General features: G+C 41.7%; 1 protein-coding gene across 6 annotated transcripts in view; it reads right to left on the bottom strand.

Annotated features, from left to right (window-relative positions):
* Positions 1-1875: 1875 nt before the first annotated feature.
* The window catches only part of IRF2 (interferon regulatory factor 2), a 195274-nt gene continuing 170020 nt past the window's right edge, over positions 1876-27129 (bottom strand). For all 6 annotated transcript variants that reach the window (XM_056560137.1, XM_056560134.1, XM_056560131.1 and 3 more), the window contains 7 exons: positions 22194-22293; positions 21067-21243; positions 15736-15782; positions 13874-13991; positions 10923-11093; positions 7179-7219; positions 1876-3249 (listed from right to left, as the gene is read on the bottom strand). In XM_056560137.1, coding sequence (XP_056416112.1) covers positions 2935-3249; positions 7179-7219; positions 10923-11093; positions 13874-13991; positions 15736-15782; positions 21067-21243; positions 22194-22293 — 969 coding nt within the window. In that variant the 3' untranslated portion in view covers positions 1876-2934. The remainder of the gene's footprint in view (positions 3250-7178; positions 7220-10922; positions 11094-13873; positions 13992-15735; positions 15783-21066; positions 21244-22193; positions 22294-27129) is intronic.

The raw sequence follows: 27129 nt of genomic DNA, 5'->3' as shown, positions 1-27129 counted from the left end.
AAGGACTACACTGGTGGAATTTTATATTTATTTTTTATTAACTGGTGCCACAAAGTTTAAAGAGGTACTCCGGTGCTTACACATCTTATCCCCTATCCAAAGGATAGGGGATAAGATGCCTGATTGTGGGAGTCCTGCTGCTGGGGACCCCCGGGATCTTGCATGCGGCACCCCGTTTGTAATCAGTCCCCGGAGCGTGTTCGCTCCAGGTCTGATTACCGGCGACCACACGGCCGGCGACATGTGACATCACGCCTCCGAGTGACGTCACGCTCCGCCCCTCAATGCAAGCCTACGGGAGGGGGCGTGATAACTGTCACGCCCCCTCCTGTAGGCCTGCATTGAGGGGCGGTGCATGATGTCACATGGGGGCGGAGGCGTGACGTCACACTGATTACAAACGGGGTGCCGCATGGACTGATTACAAACGGGGTGCCGCATGCAACATCCCGGGGGTCCCCAGCGGCGGGACTCCCGCGATCAGGCATCTTATCCCCTATCCTTTGGTGCTCTCTGCTGACACCTCTGTCCATATCAGGAACTGTCCAGAGCAGGAGAGGTTTGCTATGGGATTTGCATGTACTCTGCACAGTTCCTGATACGCATAGAGGTGTCAGCAGAGAGCACTGTGGTCAGACTGAAAAGAATTCCAGAAAGAAATACAACTTCCTGTGGAGCATACAGCAGCTGATAATTACTGGAAGGATTAGAATTTTTAAATAGAAGTAATTTACAAAACTGTTTTACTTTCTGGCACCATTTTTTTTTTTAAATTTGTTTTCCACTGGAGTACCTTTTAAGTAGTGTATAGGAAGAGACACATTACTCCAGGTTGGCAAGACGGGAAACAGCATCAGGGGCCACCCCTCATTACTGCTTACCCTGGTCCTGATAGCTTTTTAAACTATAATGCCAAAGCAAAATAATCAGTAAATTATAGTGTGCCATAGTCCTGCTGCATGTATATGTTTCATGCTGCCTAAAACAGGCAACATGTTCCTTTTAAAAGCTGAGTGTGCATGTGTTGGGGAAAAAGCCATTGCCAGACTCCTTTGGCTGCAACTTGTCTCACTAAGGCAATGTCACACTACTGGAATTTCCGTGCAGAATTTCGCATTGGAATTCCAAAGGAGATTCCGGATTCAGCAGAGTCTTGTTGAATTCAACAGAATTCTGCTGCACTGTGGAAATTCAATTTTCTGTGTCCACAGAAAGAATTAACCTGTTCATTCTTTCTGCAGACTCCACACCCAATGCATAGCAGCTATGAGATTGCGCATACCCAAGCGGTTTTAGCCTCCAGAATGTCTGCAAGGAGATTTTCTGTGTGGACATTTCAGATGTGGGAACATAGCCTAAGAACACAGAGGGTTAGCTGAATCCAAAACTGGGTCCAGCGGACACTTATCTGATGTGTATGGCCACACATTCTCAGCCCCATCCCCTGGATTCTCTTGTACACGAAAGGAAGTTATTTTTGCTATTGCACAAGCCATTCAATAAAAAAGCAACAATAAAAGCAGCTTCTCACCAGGACTATACACATTCTCAAAAAGAAATCAAAAGAACACCAGGGGGCTTAACAATTATGTTACAGCACTATATAGACACAATAGTGATTTCTCTAAATAATTAAAATGTGAATGAAAATGGTTTGCTTGATCAAAGAGAGAATTGTAAAGGTACAAGAATATTGATGCATAGGTTAGAAAATTTCATATTTGTCTAGTAAAGTATTCATATGTCAGCCTGTGCTTTTCTTTACTAAATGTGCATTCTTCCACATAATATGCACACGGACATTCAAGTTTCTCTTTTTTAACCCCCCCCCCCCCAATTAAAAAAAAATACCCTCAAAGACAAAGGATTGAAGGCTTTAGCAAACAAAACTGCAAATAATATTTATTTCTCAATCCACAGGATAATTTGCATTCTACATATAAGTTCGATAAATCAGTTTCATGTAAGAAAACAAAAATTAAGAAATGTGCCTGGAAACTGACATTCTGCTCACAAACAGGAAACTGAATCATATAATAAATCTGTTGTATAAAAAGATAAAAAAAACAATTATATTCATTTTAGATTTCAAATTAAATATTCCCTGTATAAAACAATAAAAAATTGGGAGATATTAGTTATATATTTTCTAATTTGCATAATATTAACGTTTGAAGGGAGGATAGAAGAACTGTGAAGATACCTAAATTCCTATTGTACCTCAGGTATAAGCAAATCCATAAAATAAGTTTATTTTAATATTAATTTTATCATAAAACTGTCATTTTTAATTTACAGCACACATACCATTCACTTTTATAGGAAGCAAGTATGGTCATTGGGCCTCATGTATGAAATCTGAAGCAGTGCCCATAGCCACCTATAGGGTGACTACTTTCGACACCTTAACTTTTTGTTTCCAGTAGGTTCTGTACACAAGGCCCTTGATATGACCAGCCAGGGCTATAAATGGCTATGTTCTAAATAGAATTTACAGCAGTACTATAGATAGCCATGTTTCCTGCGTAAGTGCTTGTTTTTTTTTAAGGTGCACAAGCGAAATGCAAATGTGCTATAACTGCTGCATATAATATACATATTTACAATATAGATGTATGTTTCTTTTAAGAAAATGAATATATTCTATCGATATCTTATTCCCCTAGTCCAAACTAAGGCCATTGGTATGTTGACTCGCAGTCTTGGTCCTGTTTTCAGTTTGCCTTTTAGACCTTTTAGCAGGCCTTGCTCCTGAGAAAGCCTTAAGTGTCCAAAACCACTTTCTTCACTCACTGGTGGGTTGCTTTCTTTTTACTTTTTAAACTAAACGGCACCCAAGGCAGACAGATGGGAACTCAATTCTATGACACTTTTTCTTTTTTTAAACTCTCCCAAACATAAAAAAAATAAAACTATTCACAACATAAGTCCACTTTAGAATGTCTTAAGTCCTGACTGAGTGACATCTGATGTTTTCTTAATTACAGTAGCTCTGGTTTCATGGTCCTTCCGAGTGCTGGTTAATGTCGAGATGCTGGCTGTATGCGTATAAGAGTTCCCATCTGGGAAAATTGGCCACGATGCATTATAGGGCACAGGACATTTCTCCTCCTTTATAGTAACCTGGAGGTCAGGTTTATTGGATGTTACAAATGTTGCCATTCCAGGGAGATTGTAGAAAGCTCTTGGGCTTGTTGTCTGTACACATTCTTTATTTTCAACAATCTTATGATGGCTCTGCAACCGACTCTAAAAGATAAAATTAAAAAGGTGTTGTCAGTATGTAGTATGGATGCCCAAAGAGAAAAAAAATACAGCCCCACAGTATGGATTCAGATAGTTGTTTTTCTAAACAATGATTAAATGCCAACTATTAATACTACACCTAATAATAATATCACAGCTTCAGTAAGCCATATATTTGAGACAGTCTACGCTTTGGCTACAGTATACTTTTGTTATCAGGTGCACAGCTTGTCAATGGAGTGAAGAACCTAACATATATACCATATATAATGAAACCTCTTTATGACCAGGGTCTGGATCAAGGCTGGTGGAGACCCTTGGGCTCTTCAGTAACAGTGTCATATAATGTATGGATAACTTTACCTGGAAACAATGATCAAGCGATGTCACCAATGTCAATAAGATCTACCAACAATCTAACATAGGAGTAGTCTCATTCTCCCCCAATCACTGCTGTTGGTGTAAAAAAGGTAGGACATATGGGAGCACACTTGGGATGACTGACGTGGAAAAGGACTTGGGAGTCTTAGTTAATAGTAAATTTAGCTGTAGTGACCAGTTTCAGGCAGCTGCTGCCAAGCCAAATAAAATCATGGGGTACATCAATAGGGGGATAGATGCCCACGAGAAGGAAATAATTCTACCGCTGTACAAATCACTAGTCAGACCACACATAGAATACTGTGTACAGTACTGGGCACCAGTGTACAAGAAAGATATAGTGGAGCTGGAGAGGGTTCAAAGACGGCAACCAGAGTAATACTGGGAATGGGAGGACTACAGTACCCAGAAAGATTATCAGAATTAGGGTTATTTAGTTTAGAAAAAAGAAGACTTAGGGGAGACCTAATAACTATGTATAAATATATCCAGGGCAGTACAGAGATCTCTCCCATGATCTATTTATACCCAGGACTGTATCTATAACAAGGGGGCATCCTCTACGTTTAGAGGAAAGAAGGTTTCTACACCAGCACAGACGGAGGTTCTTTACTGTAAGAGCAGTGAGACTGTGGAATTCTCTGCCGGAGGAGGTGGTCATGGTGAACTCTGTAAAAGAGTTCAAAACGGGTCTGGATGCATTTTTGGAGAATAATAACATCGCTGGTTATGTATATTAGATTTATAGGGACAGAACGTTGATCCAGGGATTTATTCTGACTGCCATATTTAGAGTCGGGAAGGAATTTTTACCTCTAGTATGAGGGTTTTTTTTTTTTTTGCCTTCCTTTGGGTCAACTCAATATGGACTCATTAGGGTTATAGGTTGAACTTGATGGACCCTGGTCTTTTTTCCACCTTATGAACTATGTTACTATGCTATAAGTTACATATTGGATTCTTATATGCACAATGCTTTGTCCAGCTTGAGGTATCTTGCACCTGCTTATCCCTCTCTTTCTACTGCAAAAAAAATGCAAGCATAGCCATCAAAATAGTTCTAGCTAAGGCAAATAGGGAGATCTGTGCAAGGAAAAATAGATTTATCATATCCTAAAAGGTTGGAATTATATTTCATGTAATTTAAGACTTCCATGGCTTTCCCCAAAAAAATAAACCAGATGAGTGATGTATACAGGATTCAAGTGAAATTTGTTTAACAAAAATCTGGGTTCAAAATAGGGAGGAGAAGCTGGTATCTTCTCTATGAGTGTGACTGATAATAAACACAAGCAAGAGACAGCACAGAGAAGCCTTCCAGCAGAAAACATGTCATTTGTTTCCTCTGCTGAGATCCATTCCTTTTTTGGTAAATAGAAGTAGCTATTAAACAGTGTTCAAATCTAGTATAAATGCCCCCTTAGATTAACTTGGCCAAAGGAGCACAGCCTCATCAGGTCTGAGGGCTACATTGTCAAATATTATCACTCCCATGGGCGTGAATCTCTCTTCATATATACAGTTTATGACAGTAACACCCGAGTATGTCATAACTCCTATAATCTATAACAGAGAGCACTACAAGCATGGACAGTCAACTCTACGCAGGCACATCCTGCGTCCCCCACAAATAAATGACAGCACACAAAAGCATTAAAAACACACTATAAAAATACCAGTTGTAAGTTGTCTTAAGGGATTATTTCTGACAAAATGAGATGTTCAGGAAATGTAGATTAGTACCCCAATGATACAGTAGGCTGGGTGTAACCCTGATTAGTGCAATATTCAGTATTTGCCTCACCATGTTTCTATTACAGCTCAGTTCCCACCACAACCCAACCAACGTGCCCACAATGGCTAAATGTACACTAAAAGGATGACCTTATGGTGTACCTCATCATATGTTTTACTAGGATACATAAGAACCCTACAACCTTGAAGTCAAAGCTTTTTTAAGCGGATATTTAAAAAAAAACAAAAAAAAAAAAAATGCAGCCATATACATAAGATTTGCTTAGATAAAAGAGTTTCGAGTTAAACGACTTTTTTTTTTTTTTTTTTACAGCTTAACAGATTGACAGCAATTTACCTATGGCTCATCCCCACAAAACACAGTATTGCATTCTACGAGGTGAAAATTGACTACTCATGAACATATTTATGACACGTTTTATTTCATCCTGTAGCATATTGATTTTATTTGCCCTGTATAAGCATGACTATTCCTTTAATAGTGCAAAGAAAGCATGTGTTTATACTAGGTATGTAGTGCAATCTGTAAGCAAGTCACCTGCATCTCATGTGTCTTGCTTTCCTTCATAAAAGGACTCCACCCAAAGCAAACATTCAGCTGTCACATTAACCCACACAGGGTCTCAAAAAGGCTTTTACAAACTTGGCACTAATTCATTTATATATCAGGTCTTCTACATTAGAATTCTGTTTGATAAACATTTCTAATGGAATGCAAAATAGTTTTGGGAGGAATATACAGTGGTCCCTCAACATACGATGGGAATCCGTTCCAAATGGACCATCGTTTGTTGAAACCATCGCATGTTGAGGGATCCGTGCAATGTAAAGTATAGGACAGTGGTCTACAACCTGCAGACCTCCATATGTTGCAAAACTACAACACCCAGCATGCCCGGACAGCCGTTGGCTGTCCGGGCATGCTGGGTGTTGTAGTTTTGCAACATCTGGAGGTCTGCAGGTTGTAGACCACTGTTAGAGGAAGTTGTACTCACCTGTCCCCGCCGCTCCGGACCGTCACCGCTTGTCACCGCTGCCCGGGATGTCTCCGACGCTCCGGTAAGGCCTCTTCTTCCCCGGCATCCGTGCTCTCCGTCGCCGCCATCACGTTGCTACACACGCTGCTCCTATTGGATGACGGGACGGCGTGCGCAGCGACGTGATGACGTCGATGGAGAGCGCCGACGATGCAGAGGATCCCGAAGAGGACGCGCCGGAGCCCCGAGGACAGGTAAGTGATCATCAGCAAAGGGCAAGGGGCACCGTAAACGACTATCCGGCGGCAGCTGAACCAGCCGGATAGCCGTTTATGCGATGGCCCGACATACAAAAGCATCGTATGTTGATGCTGCCTCTGAGAGGCCATCGCATGTTGAAATTATCGTATGTCGGGGCCATTGTAGGTCGAGGGGTCACTGCATGTTGTTGAGTAGGCTTATACACACGGCCATTTTATAGATCTGTTACACATATCTGTAGTATGGCATATGTAGATGGGAATGGGGCTATACTGTATCAGGAGGGAAAAAAAGAGAAAGAAAATGATGGTACAGTCGACTATGTGTCCACAAGTCTCTAATATGAAAGCATAGGGACTCCAAGTAACACTGTTCAGGCTTGATGCACTTGGCTTTGCTGTGTGAATGAGGCTGTTACAAAGATACTGATGGCTGCAAGCAGCAATGAATGAACATATGTTTAAGGAGCAAGAGATTCATAGGAGGGAAGGTAAAATAAAAAATACTAAAATTACAGTCAGATAAAAAAGTTTTATAAGCTATAAAAATCAAACTCACCAAACCCTCTTCATCGCTGGGTACACTATCTGTTTCACTTTCTGGCAAATAAAAGAGAAAATGAAATTAAAACAATGTACACTGTTGATATCTGAACAAGGTCCTACATTTTATTATACATCTGTCAGACCCATTCACAATAAGGCTATGTTTACATGTGTGGTTCTATTAGTCTAAGAATCTGTCCACAAGACAAATGACAGACACCAATGCAGAAACCCAACAGAACCCCTAAAAGGTGTACTCCGGTGGAAAACGTTTTTTTTATTTTTTTTTATCAACTGGTACCAGAAAGTTAAACAGATTTGTAAATTAAAGAAGAAGGCAAACTCGGCACTGCTAAGTCTGTGCTCGGGCAGCTGGTTGAGGTAAGGGGTCACGGTTTCTGCGGATAGAACTCGGGTGGTGCTCTGACTACATATGCAATAAGATAATCTTGACAGAAAAAATGAAGGAAAAGTCGGCAACTCACCAGCGCTGGTTCATGTGAGGTTTTCCTTTATTGTGGCATACTCACAAGCAATTGAGAGACAGACAAGTGGGGGGGGGGGGGGGTACAGATGGGCAACGGAACCGTTTCACACGATGGTCGTGCTTCTTCGGGCCCATCTGTACCCCCCCCCCCCCCCCCCCACTTGTCTGTCTCTCCCCTGCAATTGCTTGTGAGTATGCCACAATAAAGGAAAACCTCACATGAACCAGCGCTGGTGAGTTGCCGACTTTTTCTTCATTTCTTCTATCAAGATTTGTAAATTACTTCTATTAAAAAAATCTTAATCCTTCCAGTACTTATTAGCTGCTGATTACTACAGAGGAAATTATTTTCTTTTTGGAACACAGAGCTCTCTGCTGACATCTCTGTCCATTTTAAGAACTGTCCAGAGTAGGGGAAAATCCCCATAGCAAACATATGCTGCTCTGGACAGTTCCTAAAATGGACAGAGATGTCAGCAGAGAGCACTGTGTTTGTGATGTCAGCAGAGAGCTCTGTGTTCCAAAAAGAAAATAATTTCCTCTGTAGTAATTAGCAGCTAATAAGTACAGGAAGGATTAAGATTTTTTAAATAGATGTAATTTACAAATCTGTTTAACTTTCTGGCACCAGTTTTCCACTGGAGTACCCCTTTAAAGGTAATGGAGTCCATCTGGATCTGTTGGTGTCAATCATGCAGCCTGCTCGATTGTCTTGTTGTTCTGCACCCAGATGGAACAAATGAACCGAAAAAACACTGGAGCATTGGTCACACATGTTAACACAGCCTTAAAGAGGTACTCCCGTGGAAAACTTTTTTTTTTTTTTTTAAATCAACTGGTGCCAGAAAGTTAAACAGATTTGTAAATCACTTCTATTAAAAAATCTTAAAGGAAATCTGTCATCAGAATCACCTGCACTAAACCTGTTACACAGGCTTGTAGTGCGGGTGATCCTGATTAAAACACTTCTTACCTGGTTAAAAATGGTTCAGCGGTTCCTCAGATATCTATATTTTTAGTTTTCTGTTATTCCCTGGCTTGGGACTCAGTGGGAGGTCTTATCATCTGGGACTCGGCTATACGTCATTATAGCTGGGCGGAGCTGCCGCCCAGCTCATGAATATTCATGACCTTATCCTCGTAGTCTAACTCCTTTTTCTAGGTCTGGTGGGGAGGGCCGCGAGGATAAGTTCATGAATATTCATGAGCCGGGCGGCAGCTCCGCCCAGCTAGAATGACGTGTGGCCGAGTCCGAGATGATAACACCTCCCACTGAGTCCCAAGCCAGGGAATAACAGAAAACTAAAAATAAAGATATCTTAAGAACCACTGAACCATTTTTAACCAGGTAAGGAGCGTTTTAATCAGGATCACCCGCACTACAAGCCTGTGTAACAGGTTTAGTGCGGGTGATTCTGATGACAGATTTCCTTTAATCATTCCAGTACTTTTTAGGGGCTGTATACTAAAGAGAAATCCAAAAAAGAAATGAATTTCCTCTGATGTCCTGACCACAGTGCTCTCTGCTGACCTCTGCTGTCCATTTTAGGAACTGTCCAGAGCAGCATATGTTTGCTATGGGGATTTTCTCCTGCTCTGGACAGTTCCTAAAATGGAGAGCAGAGGTCAGCAGAGAGCACTGTGGTCATGACATCAGAGGAAATGCATTTCTTCTTTTTTGGATTTCTCTTTAGTATATAGCCCCTAAAAGGTACTGGAAGGATTAAGATTTTTTAATAGAAGTGATTTACAAATCTGTTTAACTTTCTGGCACCAGTTGATTTAAAAAAAAAAGGTTTTCCACAGGAGTACCCCTTTAAGTAAGTTAAAAATGTAATGTGGATTAGTGCTGACAGACAGTGCCTGCTATTTTCAGGGTAAAGGACAACTGACCATGATGGTTTATTTTCTTTACTGATACTTAGGGAAATAAACAGTGCTGGACATATCTGGCATCCACTAACTTCTTGCCTCTGTATAAGCCACACACGTTCAGTCATGGTAAAGAAAACATTCAGCCAGTATTTCTCTATTGAACTTCAATTGCAGCTTATATCATTTGACAAAACCCATAATGTAATAAAATACATCACTACAATACATGAACAAGGCAGCCCAAAAGAATTTAAAATGACACATTCTACTCTGCTAAATCTATGTAATATTCAATATTCCATTAGATGAGCATTAGTGCTGAACTTTTGAGTTAACACTTAAACTTACACAACTGTTGCACATACATTACACTCTAGTGTCATTTTTGGATTTTATTTGCTCGTATCTTTCGGTAAACAAGTCTACCACACAGAAGTGAACATCATGATGGGTTGAACATCAGCTACAAAAATCAATTTGTGTTCTCAAAGGTCTAGTTTAGGATGACAAATGCTCAGTTGGTTACCATGGTACAAGAAGAGAATTCCCTGTTAAACATAAATCTCAGAATGGCAGATGAAATAGCCCCAGCAGAGACTCCAGTAAACTCCATTCTCGAATTCTACTACATTTGAATGTAAAGGAGTAATGAAGTGTCTGGGCCCCAATGAAAGATATGTAACAGGGCCCCCACACTAGAATGCATTATTTATAGCATCTGTCCTCATGTAGGACAGAGGGACCTTTTGGGCCTCTTCTGACTCCAAGGCCTGGGTGTGACCGTAATCCCGGCACATCTAGACAGCAACACAAAGTTCTGCAACTAAAGTGCTGTGACTGAATATACACAGAATAGGGCACAAACAAACATAATCTGGGTGGCAGTGTAATGCAACGGGCCCGGTAACATCACACTGCTGCTCAGTGTATCACCGGCCAAGGCAGGACATCGCAGTGTGAGGGGTCAGCCCCAAAATGCGGAAGACGACCTGGGCCAAAGAAGACTATTATCAACGGTACCAGGGGAGGGTGGGAGGTAAGGTAAAGTTTATTATTTTTGTTGTTGCAGCATGAGCAGAATGGAAAAAAAACATCCTGGATATCCCCTTTAATACTACAATTGTCATTGCTGCATGGGCACCTAAATAGGGTTAGCTCAATTCAGCTGCTTTTTTCTACTTATTCCAAGAGCAACACCCGTGCAGACAAACACTAAACACTGCTTTATATCATGAGCGTCCATTTATACAGTGGGCCATATCATTTTGTTTTGCTTATACCACTAGTGGCAGAATTCACATGGTAAAGCAATAACACTGCAGCAGTATTTTATGAATACTGGTGAATCTTATCACATGTATCCTTCTGGCATTGATCACACTGAGAGTATCTAACCTGCACATGAAGATACTGGAGAGATCTGCAGGGGGTAATGTTGTGGCCGGACAGTAGGCTGCTCATCACTTTCTGTCATCACTTCAACAACCTGACAAACGTCAGGGGGATTGGAGACAATCAAATCTTCCACCACATTAATGTTGTAAGTGTTGTATGTCGGTCCTTCAACTGCAGTAAAGAAATAGACATTTGAACAACAAGAATCAAAGATATATTTTATAACACTGAATGCATATAGTACATATCAGCTCATATCCAACATGTGAAGGAGTACTTTAGGCCGCCTGATTACAGCAATACCAGATTTGTATAATTTACGTCATGATTTACTAATTGTAAAAAAAATTCAGAACTTTTTCAAATTGTTTTAATTGCCATTTTTTGACCCCTGTAACTTTTTTTTTTTCTTTTTCACATACCAGGCTGTATGAGGGCTAATTTTTTGCGCCATAATCATTTTTTGTATCGGTACCATTTTGGTATTGATCTGACTTTTTAATCGCTTTTTAATTTTTTTTCTGGGGATATTATAAAAATTGTAATTCTGTGGTTTGGTATTTTTGCTACATTTACTGTACAGGATACATAATGTTATATTTTAATAGGTCATACAATTACGCACAAAGAGATACCAAATATGTTTATTTTTATTATGTTTACATGTTTTTATATAGGAAAAGGGGGTGATTTGAACTTTTAACATAAAAGGGGTTAATGTGTGTTTTTTAAAACTTTTTTTTTTTTTTTTACACTTTATTAGACTTTTAGGAGGAATCAGATTCCTCATACAGATGAATAGATTATATTGAACTCAAATGATCTGTTTGCTCTGTGATCCATTGATAGAGCCTGGTCCAGCCAGGATCTATCAATGAGAGAGCCACGGTTAGTGCTGGGAGATAGGACCAAAAATGAGTATCACGGTATTTTTCTAAAGTATCACTGTATTTCACTGTATTTTTATTTTTTTTTACATTGAGACTTGCATTGAGGTGGCGTAGCGGAACTAAATGGGCTTTTGGAACTAAATGATCTGAACACTGGGGCAGTGGAATACCCTTTTAAATAGATGTAACAAACAACCCTACAGCCTCCAGCTGTTGCAAAACTACAACTCCCAGCATGTTGGACTATATAGTAGTATATAGTATAGGTCAGTGTTTCCCAACCAGGGTGCCTCCAGCTGTTGCAAAACTACAAGTCCCAGCATGTTGGACTATATAGTAATGTATAGTATAGGTCAGTGTTTCCCAACTAGGGGTGCCTCCAGCTGTTGCAAAACTACTACTCCCAGTATGCCCGGACAGCCGTTGGCTGTCCGGGCATGCTGGGAGTTGTAGTTTTGCAACAGCTGGAGGGCCTCAACAGCTGGAGGGCCTACTGTAGGTATAGTATATTATACAGATCCCTGTCCATCCCAGAACCCTGACTCACCTTCCCAGTTGCTGCAGGGACCGTCCGGGGAGGGTGAGCCGGGCCATCCATCCTTCCTGTAGTGTCCGGCGGCATTCCGGGTGGAGGGTGAACCTGTCCGGGCTGTCCTTCTTCTCCGGGGTCCTCTTCTCCACTATGGGCAGGCTCGGGCCTAGTAACGCTGCATAGACGCCGCTGTGCAGTAACGTCTGTAAGCAGCGACGCACCTGACATCACGGACGTAGCGGCGTCTATGCAGCATACTAGGCCGGAGCCTGCCCGGAGTGGAGAAGAGGACCCCCGGAGAAGAAGGACAGCCCGGACCGGTTCACCCTCCACCCGGAATGCCGCCGGACACTACAGGAAGGATGGATGGCCCGGACCAACCCCATTACGGGTAAGTTTAATTTTGTTTATTGACTCGGAGGGTGGGGGAGGGGCCTGACCGGTATAGCGGTATGGGCAAAAATCCATACCGTGGGAGAAAAAAAAAACGGTATCCGGTTCATACCGGTATACCGCCCAGCACTAGCCACGGGACAGCAGGGAACAGAGGTAAGCCCTCCGGCTACCTCTATAGTGGATCGCCCCCCTACGATCATGGTGCGGGGGGGGGCGATCCACCCCACTAGCCCACCAGGGAGCATATACATGTCCCTTCAGACGCCGCTGTCAGCTTTGACAGCGGCGATCTAAAGGGTTAATAGCCAGCCGCGGCGATCACCGCATGCTGGCTATTAGCAGCGGCCCCCGGCTACTGAGAACAGCCGGGGGCTGCAGAGTATGGAGCGGGCAGGAGTCCGGAGCCCACTCCATACATACTGCTGAGCGCCGCTCCTCCCCTCAGCTCTCCGAAGGTATTCGAAGCTAGAGCTGGGGGGAGTGAAGGCAGAGGACACAGGTCTGCACGGGGAGAAAAAGCCACGCCCCCTCATCTCCCCCCGCAGGTCTGCATTGCAAAAAGAAGGCAAAGCAGGGGGAGTGAGGACGTACACAGCTCCCCTCCCCCTGCACTGCCTTCAGAGGACGCAAGTTTCCAAAGCCGGGGGGCTGCAGAGTATGGAGCGGGCAGGAGTCCGGTGCCCGCTCCATACAGACTGCAGAGCGCCGCAGCGCTTGTCAGGTCCCGCCCTGCTTGTGCAAAGCCGGGCTAAGGGCCGATGAAATTCACCTGCCCGGCGCCCGGAACTGCATGTCCCAGGCGTCGGGCTATAGGAATTCCACATCCCTAAATAGCTCTAGATCCTTTCTTCCCCTTTTCATTTAATTTAGATCCTACTGCAATGTTCTCAACATGGATCAGATATGCAGTAATCCCACCTAACTTTTGCTATAGACAGAAGAATACTTTAGTTACCTATAACTGGGGTATCTAAGGTATCTAAGTGGATACAGCAGGCTTTAAATAAAAGTATTTGTTAAATGTAGTGAAAAATGGTATATAACAAAGGTCAGTTTATGTATATACTTGCCTTTCTATATATATATGATTACAGTATGATTGTATGATTACAGTATGATGTGGAATGCCCTACCTTGAATATTTACAGTACTGTCCACTTCTGCTTTTATTGTAGAATACATGAATGCATATGGAGAGGTAAGTGTACACGCCCCATTCAAAGATCGCACCGGTGTCTGGCTCTGTTCATTCTGTATCAAACACAAATAATGATATGAGTTAATGTACTATGGCCTTCTTTAAGCTATTATATGTGCATACTAACAGAGGACGGTATACATTTGGGCAGGCAAATTTCAACAAATTACTACTGGTTCTTCAGCATATATAAAGACTTCCAAATGAGACTGAGAATGTGCCTAACTTTCTTTCTTTCCCTTTAAGAATTAATTATATTTGTGAAATCAGGTTTTACGTTAATAATAGTACACACAACAGGCTGACACTCCAATATGGCAGCCACGTAGATTGATCGAAGACCACTCATTGTCTTTTATATTTGTAAAAAGAACCTGTGTTGACTGTAATGCTACATGAACCACAAGTTATCAGTCACCAGTGGCTTCTCCCCACTTTGTTAGCCTTGATTCATAGATCTTTCCTTATACTCGAACAGGGTGAGATATATAAATGAAGGTTGATGGGGCAGGGAGAAGCCACCAGGGACCGTCCGACAGCTTGTGGTTCAGGCAGCATGAAACTGATGACAAGTTCCCTTTAAATATAAATATTTGTAATGAAAATTAAATAGGTTCTAGATTTCCACTTAAATATTTTAAACTAGTAAAATATTACTAGTACTGATACTCCAAAAACATCTAAATGTGTCAAAAATATGACTTCTAATAGCTGTCATTAAAGGTCTCATTGCGAGACATATGCAAAAAAAACTGTCTGATGTCACATGAAGAGTATGTCCTGGATCTGAAACAAACATGTGTCACTATTCAATTTCCAAATTTAATGTGAAAATGATACTCGCTAAATAAGAACCCATTGCAACTTGCACAGACTAGTGGTCATGTGGTAGGAATCCAGTTACATAGTTTTTTTTTACAGGAAATATAAATGCTAAATTGTTGGTATGACATAGAAAGTTCTGCCTATTGGAACTGATTTAACAAAAGCCCCAAGCCATGTATACATATTTTTGCTGTTTATTTTCAGATATAAAAAGAACCTAAGCAATAAAAAATAAAAAAAATACTGTCTGCACTCTATCAGTGAATCATAGCGAAACGCCATATGTTAAAACGAGTTTCGCATAGTTTTCCTAAAGTCATACTTTTACATTTCAGTATGTGGCATTGTAGCCAACATGACAGCTAGCATTTTAACATATTATTGCAGTGGGTAAACATTTTCATTGTATTCAGTGGTATACATAAAGAAAGGGAAAAACAACAAAAATCTAATTAGGTCACCCTCTTAGATGGTGCTAGTTCACACTGTGGACCACTATGCCTTCTTTTTGCAGCCCTTGAGAGATATAGTACGGTCCTGTGTTCAGACGTGCCCCCACTTGTTTAGAAATATTGTAGCTTTTCTGGAGGGGTGAGTCCAATGAAGGTATGTCCCATGCATACAGAAGGGATGATGGGTTAAACAAGCATCACACCAATATACCTTACGCCATTAGCGCAAATCATTCAGCAGATCTATGGTCGATCCATACACCTATCATTGTAGACATTTATAATAGTATTTGAAACTGTGATCGGCTTTAGACTGGCTTGTCGGCAAAATCTCGTAGCCCTTTTGTTGTAGAACAGACCCATTATCATGTTAGGGTCTCAAGCCAGTATAAATTCCTATGGTGTGCTGGTCTAACTCTCTAGCAAGCATATCACCACAAGCCCCTTAGTAGCCATGGCAGCTGCCTTTATGGTACATATGCCTTTAATAATGCTTCTAGGAGAGCAATCAAATACACACCTTCTCTTGTTTTACTTTTTCCTCTTTTTCTGCTTTTGCTCTTTTTCCTGCAATAAAAGAAAAATACAGGTTTGAGAATTCACAATTGTTTGGCTATCTATCAACAATGCCTTGCCCACATATTCACCCCTTTAGTCTTTTCTATATCTTGTCATGGTATTATCACAGATTCAAATTTATTTCTGATTGATTTTATGTCAAGGACCAAACACAAAAAAATCTATTATTGGTTTTCAAAATTATTTACAGATAAATACCTGAAAAATGTTTTGTGCATATGTATTCACCCTCTTTACTGTGACATCCCATTTGCAAGTCACATAATTAGTGAAAAGGGTCCACCTATCTTCAATTTAATACTAGTGCAATATTTTTATTAGAGAGCATTACAGACTAGATGGGCCAAATGGTTCTTATCTGCCGACACATTCTGTTTCTATTATTGAACAAACAGCAGCATGAAGACCAAAGAGATCACCAAACAGATCCAGTTCTCTCAGAAGCTTTGTGGTGTGTCCTTTGGACAGATTAGAGAAAATTTGAGCTTTTTGACAAGTCACATCAGCTCTATGTTCACATATGCAAAAATGAAGCATACAAAGAAAAGAACACTGCGTTCTGTGAAGCATTAAGGATGCTCCGTTGTGTTTTGGGGCTGCATCTGGCACAGGGTACTTAAATCTTTATGTCAATCAGCAATTTTTCTCATTATGGGTTACTGAGAGCAGAATCATGGGGAAACACAATTTTAGCAACATAGTCAGCAATATAACAAAATATGAAAAAGCTAAAGGGTCTGAATGCTTTTCAAATGCATTGAATCTGCCTGTCTGTCTTTCCAGCTATCCATTCAAAGGAAGGTGTACAGTGGGGCAAAAAAGTATTTAGTCAGCCACCAATTGTGCAAGTTCTCCCACTTAAAATGATGAGAGAGGCCTGTAATTTTCATCATAGGTATACCTCAACTATGAGACAGAATGAGAAAAAAAATCCATGAAATCACATTGTCTGATTTTTTTAAGAATTTATTTGCAAATTATGTTGGAAAATAAGTATTTGGTCACCTACAAACAAGCAAGATTTCTGGCTCTCACAGACCTGTAACTTCTTCTTTAAGAGTCTCCTCTGTCCTCCACTTGTTACCTGTATTAATGGCACCTGTTTGAACTTGTTATCAGTATAAAAGACACCTGTCCACAACCTCAAACAGTCACAATCCAAACTCCACTATGGCCAAGACCAAAGAGCTGTCGAAGGACACCAGAAACAAAATTGTAGACCTGCCTGGGAAGACTGAATCTACAATAGGCAAGCAGCTTGGTGTGAAGAAATCGACTGTGGGAGCAATTATTACAAAATGGAAGACATAAAAGACCACTGATAATCTCCATCCATCTGGGGCTCCACACAAGATCTCACCCCGATCACAAGAACAGTGAGCAAAAATCCCAGAACCATACGTGGGGACCTAGTGAATGACCTGCAGAGAGCTGGGACTAAAGTAACAAAGTCTACCATCAGTAACACACTATGCCGCCAGGGACTCAAATCATGCAGTGCCATACGTGACACCCTGCTTAAGCCAGTGCATGTCTGGGCCCATCTGAAGTTTGCTATAGAGCATTTGGATGATCCAGAAGAGTATTGGGAGAATGTCATATGGTCAGATGAAACCATAGTAGAACTTTTTGGCAAACACTCAACGTGTCGTGTTTGGAGGAGAAAAAATGCTGAGTTGGATCCAAGGAACACCATACCTACTGTGAAGCATGGGGATGGAAACATCATGCTTTGGGGCTGTTTTCCTGCTAAGGGACCAGGACGACTGATCCATGTAAAGGAAAGAATGAATAAGGCCATGTATCATGAAATTTTGAGTGAAAACCTCCTTCCATCAGCAAGGGCATTGAAGATGAAACGTGGCTGAGTCTTTCAGCATGACAATGATCCTAAACACACCACCCGGGTAACGAAGGAGTGGCTTCGTCAGAAGCATTTCAAGGTCCTGGAGTGGCCTAATCAGTCTCCAGATCTCAACCCCATAGAAAACCTTTGAAGGGAGCTGAAAGTCCGTGTTGCCCAGCAACAGCCCCAAAACATAACTGCTCTAGAGGAGATCTGCATGGAGAAATGGGCCAACATGCTAGCAATAGTGTGTGAAAACCTTGTGAAGACTTACAGAAAACGTTTGACCTCTGTCATTGCCAACAAAGGGTATATAACAAAGTATTGAGATGAACATTTGTTATTGACCAAATACTTATTTTCCACCACAATTTGAAAATAAATTCTTTAAAAATCAGATGAGATTTTATGGATTTTTTTTTCTCATTATGTCTCTCATAGTTGAGGTATACCTATGATTAAAATTACAGGCCTCTCTCATCTTTTTAAGTGGGCTGACTTAATACTGGTAAATATTGGTGGCTGACTAAATACTTTTTTTCCCCACTGTATGTCCAGCACTAAGGACACATTACACATCCAGTGGAAATGAGATATACTTAGCTAGAAACGCTCATGCAATTGCTTGGATTTTTTTTTACATGTATATTAAACATTTAAAGTTTTTATCTATGCACAGTATTTATCATCCATGCAGACAATTTTATACAGACTTATTCCACTAGACTTTGCTACTATCTGCATGCTTACAGTATGTGCTTTACATAATCTGACAAAATGCTTCCCAAAACAAGGTTACCCAACAATTCACTATTTCACAATCTGTGTGAAATCTTTTTATGACAGCTATAACAAGATGGTTGCATCAGTTTAATCATGGCCGATACCTTTGTATATTCCTCCACCCTTGTTCTATGCAATTTGGAATTAATCTAGTTTTGTATATAACTTTGGAAAATAAAAGAGAGGCTTTAAAATATAACACCAATGTAAAAACAAACACAAGGAACAGTTTTTCACTTTTACTCTAATCAAGAAATCCATATACTGTTTTCAGTACTTTCATGTTTCTGCATGACATTTGCCACTTCTTTCATTTTCATTGTTTTTTCACCGATATACCAAAAAGTCTCATCATTAACATACTTGGGGAGATTAATCAAAACCTGTGTAGAGAAAGAGTGGTGTGGTTGTTTTTAGACTCTAAAACATGAAATAATCAATCTGATTGGTTGCTATGGGCAACTGCACTATCCTTTCTCTACACCGGTTTTGATAAATCTCCCCAATGATCATATTAAAATGTGTAGAATGATATAAACACACCTCACTAATGAATAAGCACTTTTTTTTGCATGCAATATGCTCTTGGCACCATTACATTGCAGAAAAGGTAAAGGAAGGAACCTTACAGATATAAGGAAGTGAAAAGGGACACTATATAGTCACATAGAAATCTTAAAGGGGAAGTTGCAACAATAAAATCCTATAAAATGAATAGCTAGATTTTTAATAAAGCCTTCAGTGTCTATGAAATAAATGTAAACATGTGAGACAAGATGGCTGACAATTTAAAGGTATTTGTAGTGCTGATGACAGGCATTATATCTTGAAGAAAAATAGAAGTCTCAGTAACACTTCAATGTATGGCAGTAACTAATTTTTAAATGTTTATGCTGTTAAATATTATCCAGGATTAGAAAAAAAAAAGAGCTGATTTCGTCAAAAAAAAAGCACAACACCTGTACTCAGGTAGTGTGTGCAGCTCAGTTACATTAAAGCGTACCTGTCAGATCAAACAACATTTTTTTATATATCACTCAGTACCTAATCCTGACCATGTACATCTATTTATTTATTTTTTATTACACTTTTACTTCGCCCCTAGCATCTTATTCCCTATCCAAAGGATAGGATATAAGATGTCAGATTGCGGGGGTCCCGCCGTTGGGAACCCCCGGGATCTCCACTGCAGCACCCCGCTTTCATTACTGCACAGAGCAAACTCGCTCTGTGCGTAATGACCGGCAATACAGGTGCCGGAGCATCGTGACTGTCACGCCCCCTCCCATAGACTTGCATTAAGGGGGCGGACCGTGACGTCACATGGGGGCGGAGCCGTGTTGTAACAATGCTCCGGCCCCTGTATCGCCGGTCATTACGCACAGAGCGAGTTTGCTCTGTGCAGTAATGAAAGTGGGGTGCTGCAGCGGCGGGACCCCCGCGATCTGACATCTTATCCTCTATGCTTTGGATAGGGAATAAGATGATAGGGGTGGAGTACCTCTTTAATTTAGCTCACTAGTCTGAATTCCTCTCAAAGGGAGAGGGCGTGGCCTCACTGTGCAGGTCTCCGCCCCTCCCTCAGTATGCTGTCTGCACACATCCCCCCTAGCATTAGGTAAACTACAACTCCCAGCTTGTCCTCACTGACAGTAGCGGGACACAAACTGACAGTGGGAGGATTTTTCCTCCTGCTGTGAGCCCTACGCTCACAGCTGTCAATCAAGGAAGTGGGTCCATGACATAGGTGATGATGTATGGACACAGCAGGACTAGTATGTGTCCAAGCAGGCGGGGGGGGGGGGGGGGGGGCAGTTCTTTTCCTGTATGAAATACTGAAAATGTTCTAATGAAAGCAATTGCAAAACCTATTGGTTTTGCATGCTTTAAAACATATCAAAAGTTTTTGTATCTGACAGTGCCCATTTAAACTGAATGGAGCAAAGTTGCAATACCACACACAACCTGAGGACAGGGGTAGTGCCGTTTTTAAAATAAATAAGCTTCATTTTTCTATTCCTGGAGAACTCCTTTAAAGAGTACCTGTCATTTACTCTTCATTTACCTGCTTACCTAACTTAATTTTTTTCTTTATAGCTTTTAAACACATTATTTCATACCATAATGGCTGCTCTCTGTCCTTGTGCTCGGTGGAGAGGGAAGGGGTGTTCCCCAGCAGGTACAAAATCCTCTGAGGCCGAGCAGGGGATCAATTCCGCCCTCTCTCATCTTCTCGGAATGCCTCTGATGCTGCTTCTGTGAAGAGCAGCACTGCACTGACAAACATGCTAATTAACCATTCACTCTCGCCTATATTATACACAGGCAGAGAGCAAGAGCTATGCACCGCCTATGTTCAGACCGCATTTCCGGACTTTGGTCTCCTGCCAGTCCAGCAGGAGACCAAAGTCTGAGCTTTTGAGCAGATGCAATGCGGTCTGGCCAAGAAGGGAGACCCCTAGAGGCCATATGTATACAGCCATGCAAATGACATAAAAGTTTAGGTTTTTACCAGGAAGCAAATTACAAATGTTGTTTATGTAAGATAATAAATCAAATATAAAAAATAATGTTTAATGACAGTGACTACTCTGTATGTCATCCATGTCAACAGTTGTATGACAGTAAAAAAAAAAGTCCAACCTCTTTTTGATGGTCTTTCTGCAACTGGTATCATCCTGTACACTCTGAAGGCATTGTTTCCTTTCTTCATACTTTTATCCTTCACCTCTTCTATATCTGGCAATGAGTTCATCGCACATCTGAAGTTTGCCTTCCATGTCTTTGGGTCTGGTTTGTCTACTTCAGGTTGATATTTTCCTACAAACACAAAACAAAACAATGACATCAGAAAACATAGAGCTCCATAGACTACTTATGCTAAGGCTAAGTTTCCACTGCCATAATGCTCCAAATTGTTCTGAGTCTGTTCACCTTTTTTTATTTTTTATTTTTTTATTGTGCTGAATAAACCCAGAAAGTGTCGGAGCACAACTGACACTGCCGGGTCTGGACCGATCCTACTGACTTGAATGGGGTCAGTCAGGGATCCAGTATTTAACAGGAGTTCAGCAGAGAAAAAAATAGGACATGCAGTATTTTGTCTCTGCTGAACAACCGTCCTCCATTTACCAGAGCAAGTGAGCAGACGCTGTTCTCACAGCAGAAAGGATGTCCTCGTGGCGCTCCTCCAGCCAAAAATAAATCTTAACTGTAAGCACGGACTTAAAAATAAGAAAGATGTATTAGGATATAAAGTAACGGACAACGCGTTTCGAGGGGCGTGACCCCCTCTTCTTCAGGACCTGACGAAGAGGGGGTCTCGCCCCTCGAAACGCGTTGTCCGTTACTTTATATCCTAATAAACCTTTCTTATTTTTAAGTCCGTGCTTATGGTTAAGATTTATTTTCGGCTGAAGGAGCACCACGAGGACATCCTTTCCGCTGTGAGAACAGCATCTGCTCATCTGATCTTCAATACCGCCCGAAAGGACGGGACGGATGTCGGCAGCACCTCAGCCCCAGTGAGCCACGAATTGGACTGGCTATATGTACATAGTGGTGTTGTACCCAGTGTACAAAACAACAAGGTGAGTGTACCCCACTACAGCACACCTCTTACCTCACATTTATAAGGATTAACCACACATAGCTGCGCTCGTTTCTGTCCCCTTTTTCCTATACACGGATCCATTTACCAGAGCAAAGCAGCAGTAAAAACGAGCCATTAGCAGTCTATTTAAGCATACTATAATGTTTATGCCCAGTACCTGTATGAATTGCCCAGTTTCTAAATAACGGAGCATCCTTTTCCACATCCCATCCATGTCGGGCTGCATGCATCCATGGAATTTGAAATATCTGTTTTTCCTGAATAAGGAAATAATAAGATTTGTAAATGTTTCTTACTACTGAAGTAGTATTTTCTTTTAAGGTTCCATGATAATCCAATAATCTGACTATCTGCAGTTAGTCCTATGTCCGTATCTTAAAACTTGAGACTACCAGAAGACTGAATGTAATCATTGTCTGGAACACTTTAGGGTATGCTCATATGTCGGATTAAATCTGGCAGACATTTTTAGAAAGGTCTGCACCAAAAATCGAAAAATGACCCTCATATCTTGTTACAGATCTGCACAAATATTAACCCTATTTTAAAGGAAAACAGTCATCCTGTTTCCTCACACTAAACCCAATACACTAGGTTATAGTGTGGGTGAACAGGAGTCCAATGAGGGGTCGCTGACTTAAATATGTACCTTCGTTCCAGAGATATGTCCCACTGAAGATACGCTTCTATCTTCTCTGACTTGCGTGCTGGAGGCGGGCCTGCTGGGTCAATTTGAATATTAATTGTCGGTGGTCACATAACCACTCAGTCGGCACTTGCGCTCACGGGACCAGTGACTCACAGACAATGAATATTCAAATTGACCCAGTGGTCCCGCCTCCAGTGCGCAATTCAGAGAAGATAGAAGTGGATCTTTGGTGGGACACATCTCTGGACTGAAGGTATGGATTAAGTCAGTGACCCCCTCATCAGTCTCCTCTTCACCCACACTGTAACCTAGTGTATTGGGTTTAGTGTGGGTGAACAGGATGACCGTTTTTCCTTTAATTTGGTGGGGATCTGTAACTTTTGCACACAGAATTTGTGAGAAGCATGTGCATTTTTTTTTCTGTGGTAAGGGATTTTATCCAGAGGATGTAAATTGGCATATAAATACCCCATTCACTTAAGCTATTGTTCCATATCCATTACATTTGATTTAGGCAATCAAATAAATAGAACTTTTCTACTAAAAGCTTATCAGAATTAAATAAAAAGATTGCAGATAGCAGTAATCCCTTAGATGGCCACTGTCATTAGGACAAACTTTTGAATGTCTTAGTGACATGTCAAAAGTTTTGGCTGGCCGATCAGTAAGTTCTTCTCCCAACTCAGTGTCACATGATCGAGACAAACTCACCATGTAAGTCTATAAGAGTGTCTCGACCACATAACACAGGGATTGGGAATGGGTAGAAGGAGGCAGGGGAGGAGTGCACAGCAGTGCAGTCTTCTCCCGGTTTGTTCTACTGATCAGTAAAAGTCTGAACACTCAGACCAACACCGATCAAACCTTTTGACATGTCACTAGGACATGTCAATAGTTTTCCCAATCACAGGTACATTTTAGGATATCTCAAGTCAACAACAGAATATAGACTTTGAAAAATCCATTGTAAATCTGCCCGATGTGAATATGCCCCATAAATTCCAGTCATGGAGAATTAAAGGCAAATATGCCTAGCCTATTTTAGAGCATCATATGATAAAGGAGGAAACTCTGACTAGACTGTCTTTTATATTACCAGCTCTTGGAAAATATACACAATTAACAAAGTATAGTCAAGTGGGTAGATCCTGTTTCCTGAGGAGTTACGCATTTCTGATGCAACTGTTTTAACAAAGGCCGGTGTGGTTAAGTTTACTGGGAGTCTGTAGTAAAGTGCGAACGCATGCGCAGTTTACTGTGGACTCTGCAGTTATCGTAGGGCTAGTGTATGCAGCGTGAGTGTAGTTTGCTAGCATAGTCAGCAGCCCGTAGTAAACTGCAAGCTCATGTGCAATTTTCTACGGACTTTGCTAGTGTAATCAATTACATTTCACTGCAAGTCTCCCCGACTTCTTCTGCTATGCTCATTATGCTAGCAAAGTCCAACTGCAAGTACTGTTTATGTACTTGCAGTTTGCTAAGGACTGCTGACAATGCTAGTAATGCTGCATGCGCTAGCCCTATGCTAACTGTGGAGTCCATCGTAAACTGTGCATGCGCTCACGCTTTACAGACTCCAGGATTCGTTATTAAGCACCAACACTGGTGGCATCTGGCGCATACGCAGTAAAGCGAAGTGTAATAGCTTGAGCTTTCTCAGCGCATATATGCCAGATAACATCAGAGCTGGCCTGTAATGTTTAATTCCAGCCCGTAAGCCATGAGTCATGCCAGGACTGTGCGACTCCTCAGGAGACTGGGACCACCCACATGACTCTTCTTGGGTAATTTAAACAAAGCATGTCTTCATACATTACGCAAAAATGGACAATTTGAATGGGAAATGTTTATGTTACATCTATTCCCCTACAATATAAAATACATGGTTGTGGTTTAGCCACAAAAAATCTAGCAATAATTTAAATTTAATAGCTGTCAAGACCTATAAAGAAAGCCTGTAAGTCCTGCTTTCCCCCACCCCATACAGCAGTGTTTCTCAACCAGAGTGCCTCCAGTTGTTGCAAAACTACAACTACCATCAAGGGCATGCTAGTAGTTGAAGTTGTGCAACAGCTGGAGGCACCCTGGTTGGGAAACACTGCCATACAGAGTGATTGACAGCATTTCCTGTCTATACACTCATACAGGAAGTGCTGTCATAGTGTGGGGGCAGCGGAAGCAGGACCTGACAGCAATTAAACTGCCTTTAACATGAAAATCCTGAACACAGAAATACACTGCTCAAAAAAATAAAGGGAACACTTAAACAACACAATGTAACTCCAAGTCAATGACACTTCTGTGAAATCACACTGTCCACTCAGGAATAAACACTGATTGACAATCAATTTCACATGCTGTTGTGCAAATGGAACAGACAGCAGGTGGAAATTATAGGCAATTAGCAAGACACCAACAATAAAGGAGTGGTTCTGCAGGTGGTGACCACAGACCACTTCTCAGTTCCTATACTTCCTGGCTCATGTTTTGGTAACTTTTGAATGCTGGTGGTGCTTTCACTCTAGTGGTAGCATGAGACGGAGTCTGCAACTCACACAAGTGGCTCAGGTAGTGCAGCTCACCCAGGATGGCACATCAATGCGAGCTGTGGCAAAAAGGTTTGCTGTGTGTGTCAGCGTAGTGTCCAGAGCATGGAGGTGCTACCAGGAGACAGGCCAATACATCAGGAGATGTGGAGGAGGCCATAGGAGGGCAGCAAGAGGACCCCTACCTCGCCTTTGTGCAAGGAGGAGCAGGAGCACTTCCAGAGCCCTGCAAAATGACCTCCAGCAGGCCACAAATGTGCATGTTCCCACTTAAATGGTCAGAAACAGACTCCATGAGGGTGGTTTGAGGGCCCGACATCCACAGGTGCGGGTTGTGCTTACAGTCCAACACCGTGCAGGACGTTTGGCATTTGCCAGAGAACACCAATATTGGCAAATTCACCACTGGTGCCCTGTGCTCTTGACAGATTAAAGCAGGTTCACACTGAGCACATGTGACAGACGTCTGGAGACGCCATGGAGAATGTTCTGCAGCCTGAAACATCCTCCAGCATGACCGGTTTGGCGGTGGGTCAGTAATGGTGTGGGTGGCATTTCTTTGGGGGGCCACAAAGCCCACCATGTGCTTGCCAGAGGTAGCCTGACTGCCATTAGGTACCGAGATAAGATCCACAGACCCCTTGTGAGATCATATGCTGGTGAGGTTAGCCCTGGGTTCCTCCTAATGCAAGACAATGCCAGACCTCATGTGGCTGGAGTGTGTCAGCAGTTCCTGCAAGAGGAAAGCATTGATACTATGGACTGGCCCGCCCATTCCCCAGACCTGAATCCGATTGAGCACATCTGGGACATCATGTCTTGCTCCATCCACCAACGCCATGTTGCAACACAGACTGTCCAGTAGTTGGCGGATGCTTTAGTCCAGGTCTGGGAGGACATCCCTCAGGAGACCATCTGCCACCTCATCAGGAGCATGCCCAGGTGTTGTAGGGAGGTCATACAGGCACTTGGAGGCCACACACACTACTGATCCTCATTTTGACTTGTTTTAAGGACATTACATCAACATTGGATCAGCCTGTAGTGTGGTTTTCCACTTTGATTTTGAGGGTGACTCCATATCCAGAACTCCATGGGTTGATAAATTAGATTTCCATTGATAAGGTTTGTGCGATTTTGTTGTCAGCACATTCATCTATGTAAAGACGGAAGTATTTCATACGATTAGTTCATTCAGATCTAGGATGTGTTACCTTTGTGTTCCTGTCACGATCACACCCTATCCGTCCAGCCAAGACATTAGAGAGAGTGTGATGGTGCAAGGGTTAAAGCCGCCAGACCTCTGGGTATCCACTACTAGTCCCAGCAAGTCACCAAATTAACCCTTAGATAAACGTGTTTCCACCAGAGCTGCCTTCAGAAAGGTGAGCTTATATATTTAGAGATCAAAGACCAGAGCTGATTAATTAAACATTTAATCTGATAAAAGGTATCACAGTGCTATATATATATATATATATATATATATATATATATATATATATAAACAAATGACATCCAGTTACAAAAATATATAAAAGAGTTTTGCAAGGCAAGTTCAGAAAACAAAAGATGAAGTTCTTACAGCATAATGATATAGCAGTCCATGAGAGTGAGTTCCAGCTGTTCTTAGGATGGTCTTGTCAGCTTGGGGCACAGCCTTGAACACCCTGAGTCTAGCATTGTTAAATATTATATATCTGCCTTTTTGGAGGGAGACTCCCCCCTCCCCTCTGATCCCACCAGGGGGGCACCTCTGTTCCTGGCCCTCTTATCTGGTTGATTGTAAGATGGGACCAGAGTGCTTCAAAAGAGCCTGTGACTTCAAAGGAGATGTAAACAAACAGCCAGACCCCCAATAAAATGCAATACACAAAAAACAAAGGATACACCGTCTG

This window comes from Hyla sarda, chromosome 1 (assembly GCF_029499605.1).
Source record: "Hyla sarda isolate aHylSar1 chromosome 1, aHylSar1.hap1, whole genome shotgun sequence".
Taxonomy (NCBI): domain Eukaryota; kingdom Metazoa; phylum Chordata; class Amphibia; order Anura; family Hylidae; genus Hyla; species Hyla sarda.
This window is presented reverse-complemented; position numbering and strand designations above follow the sequence as displayed.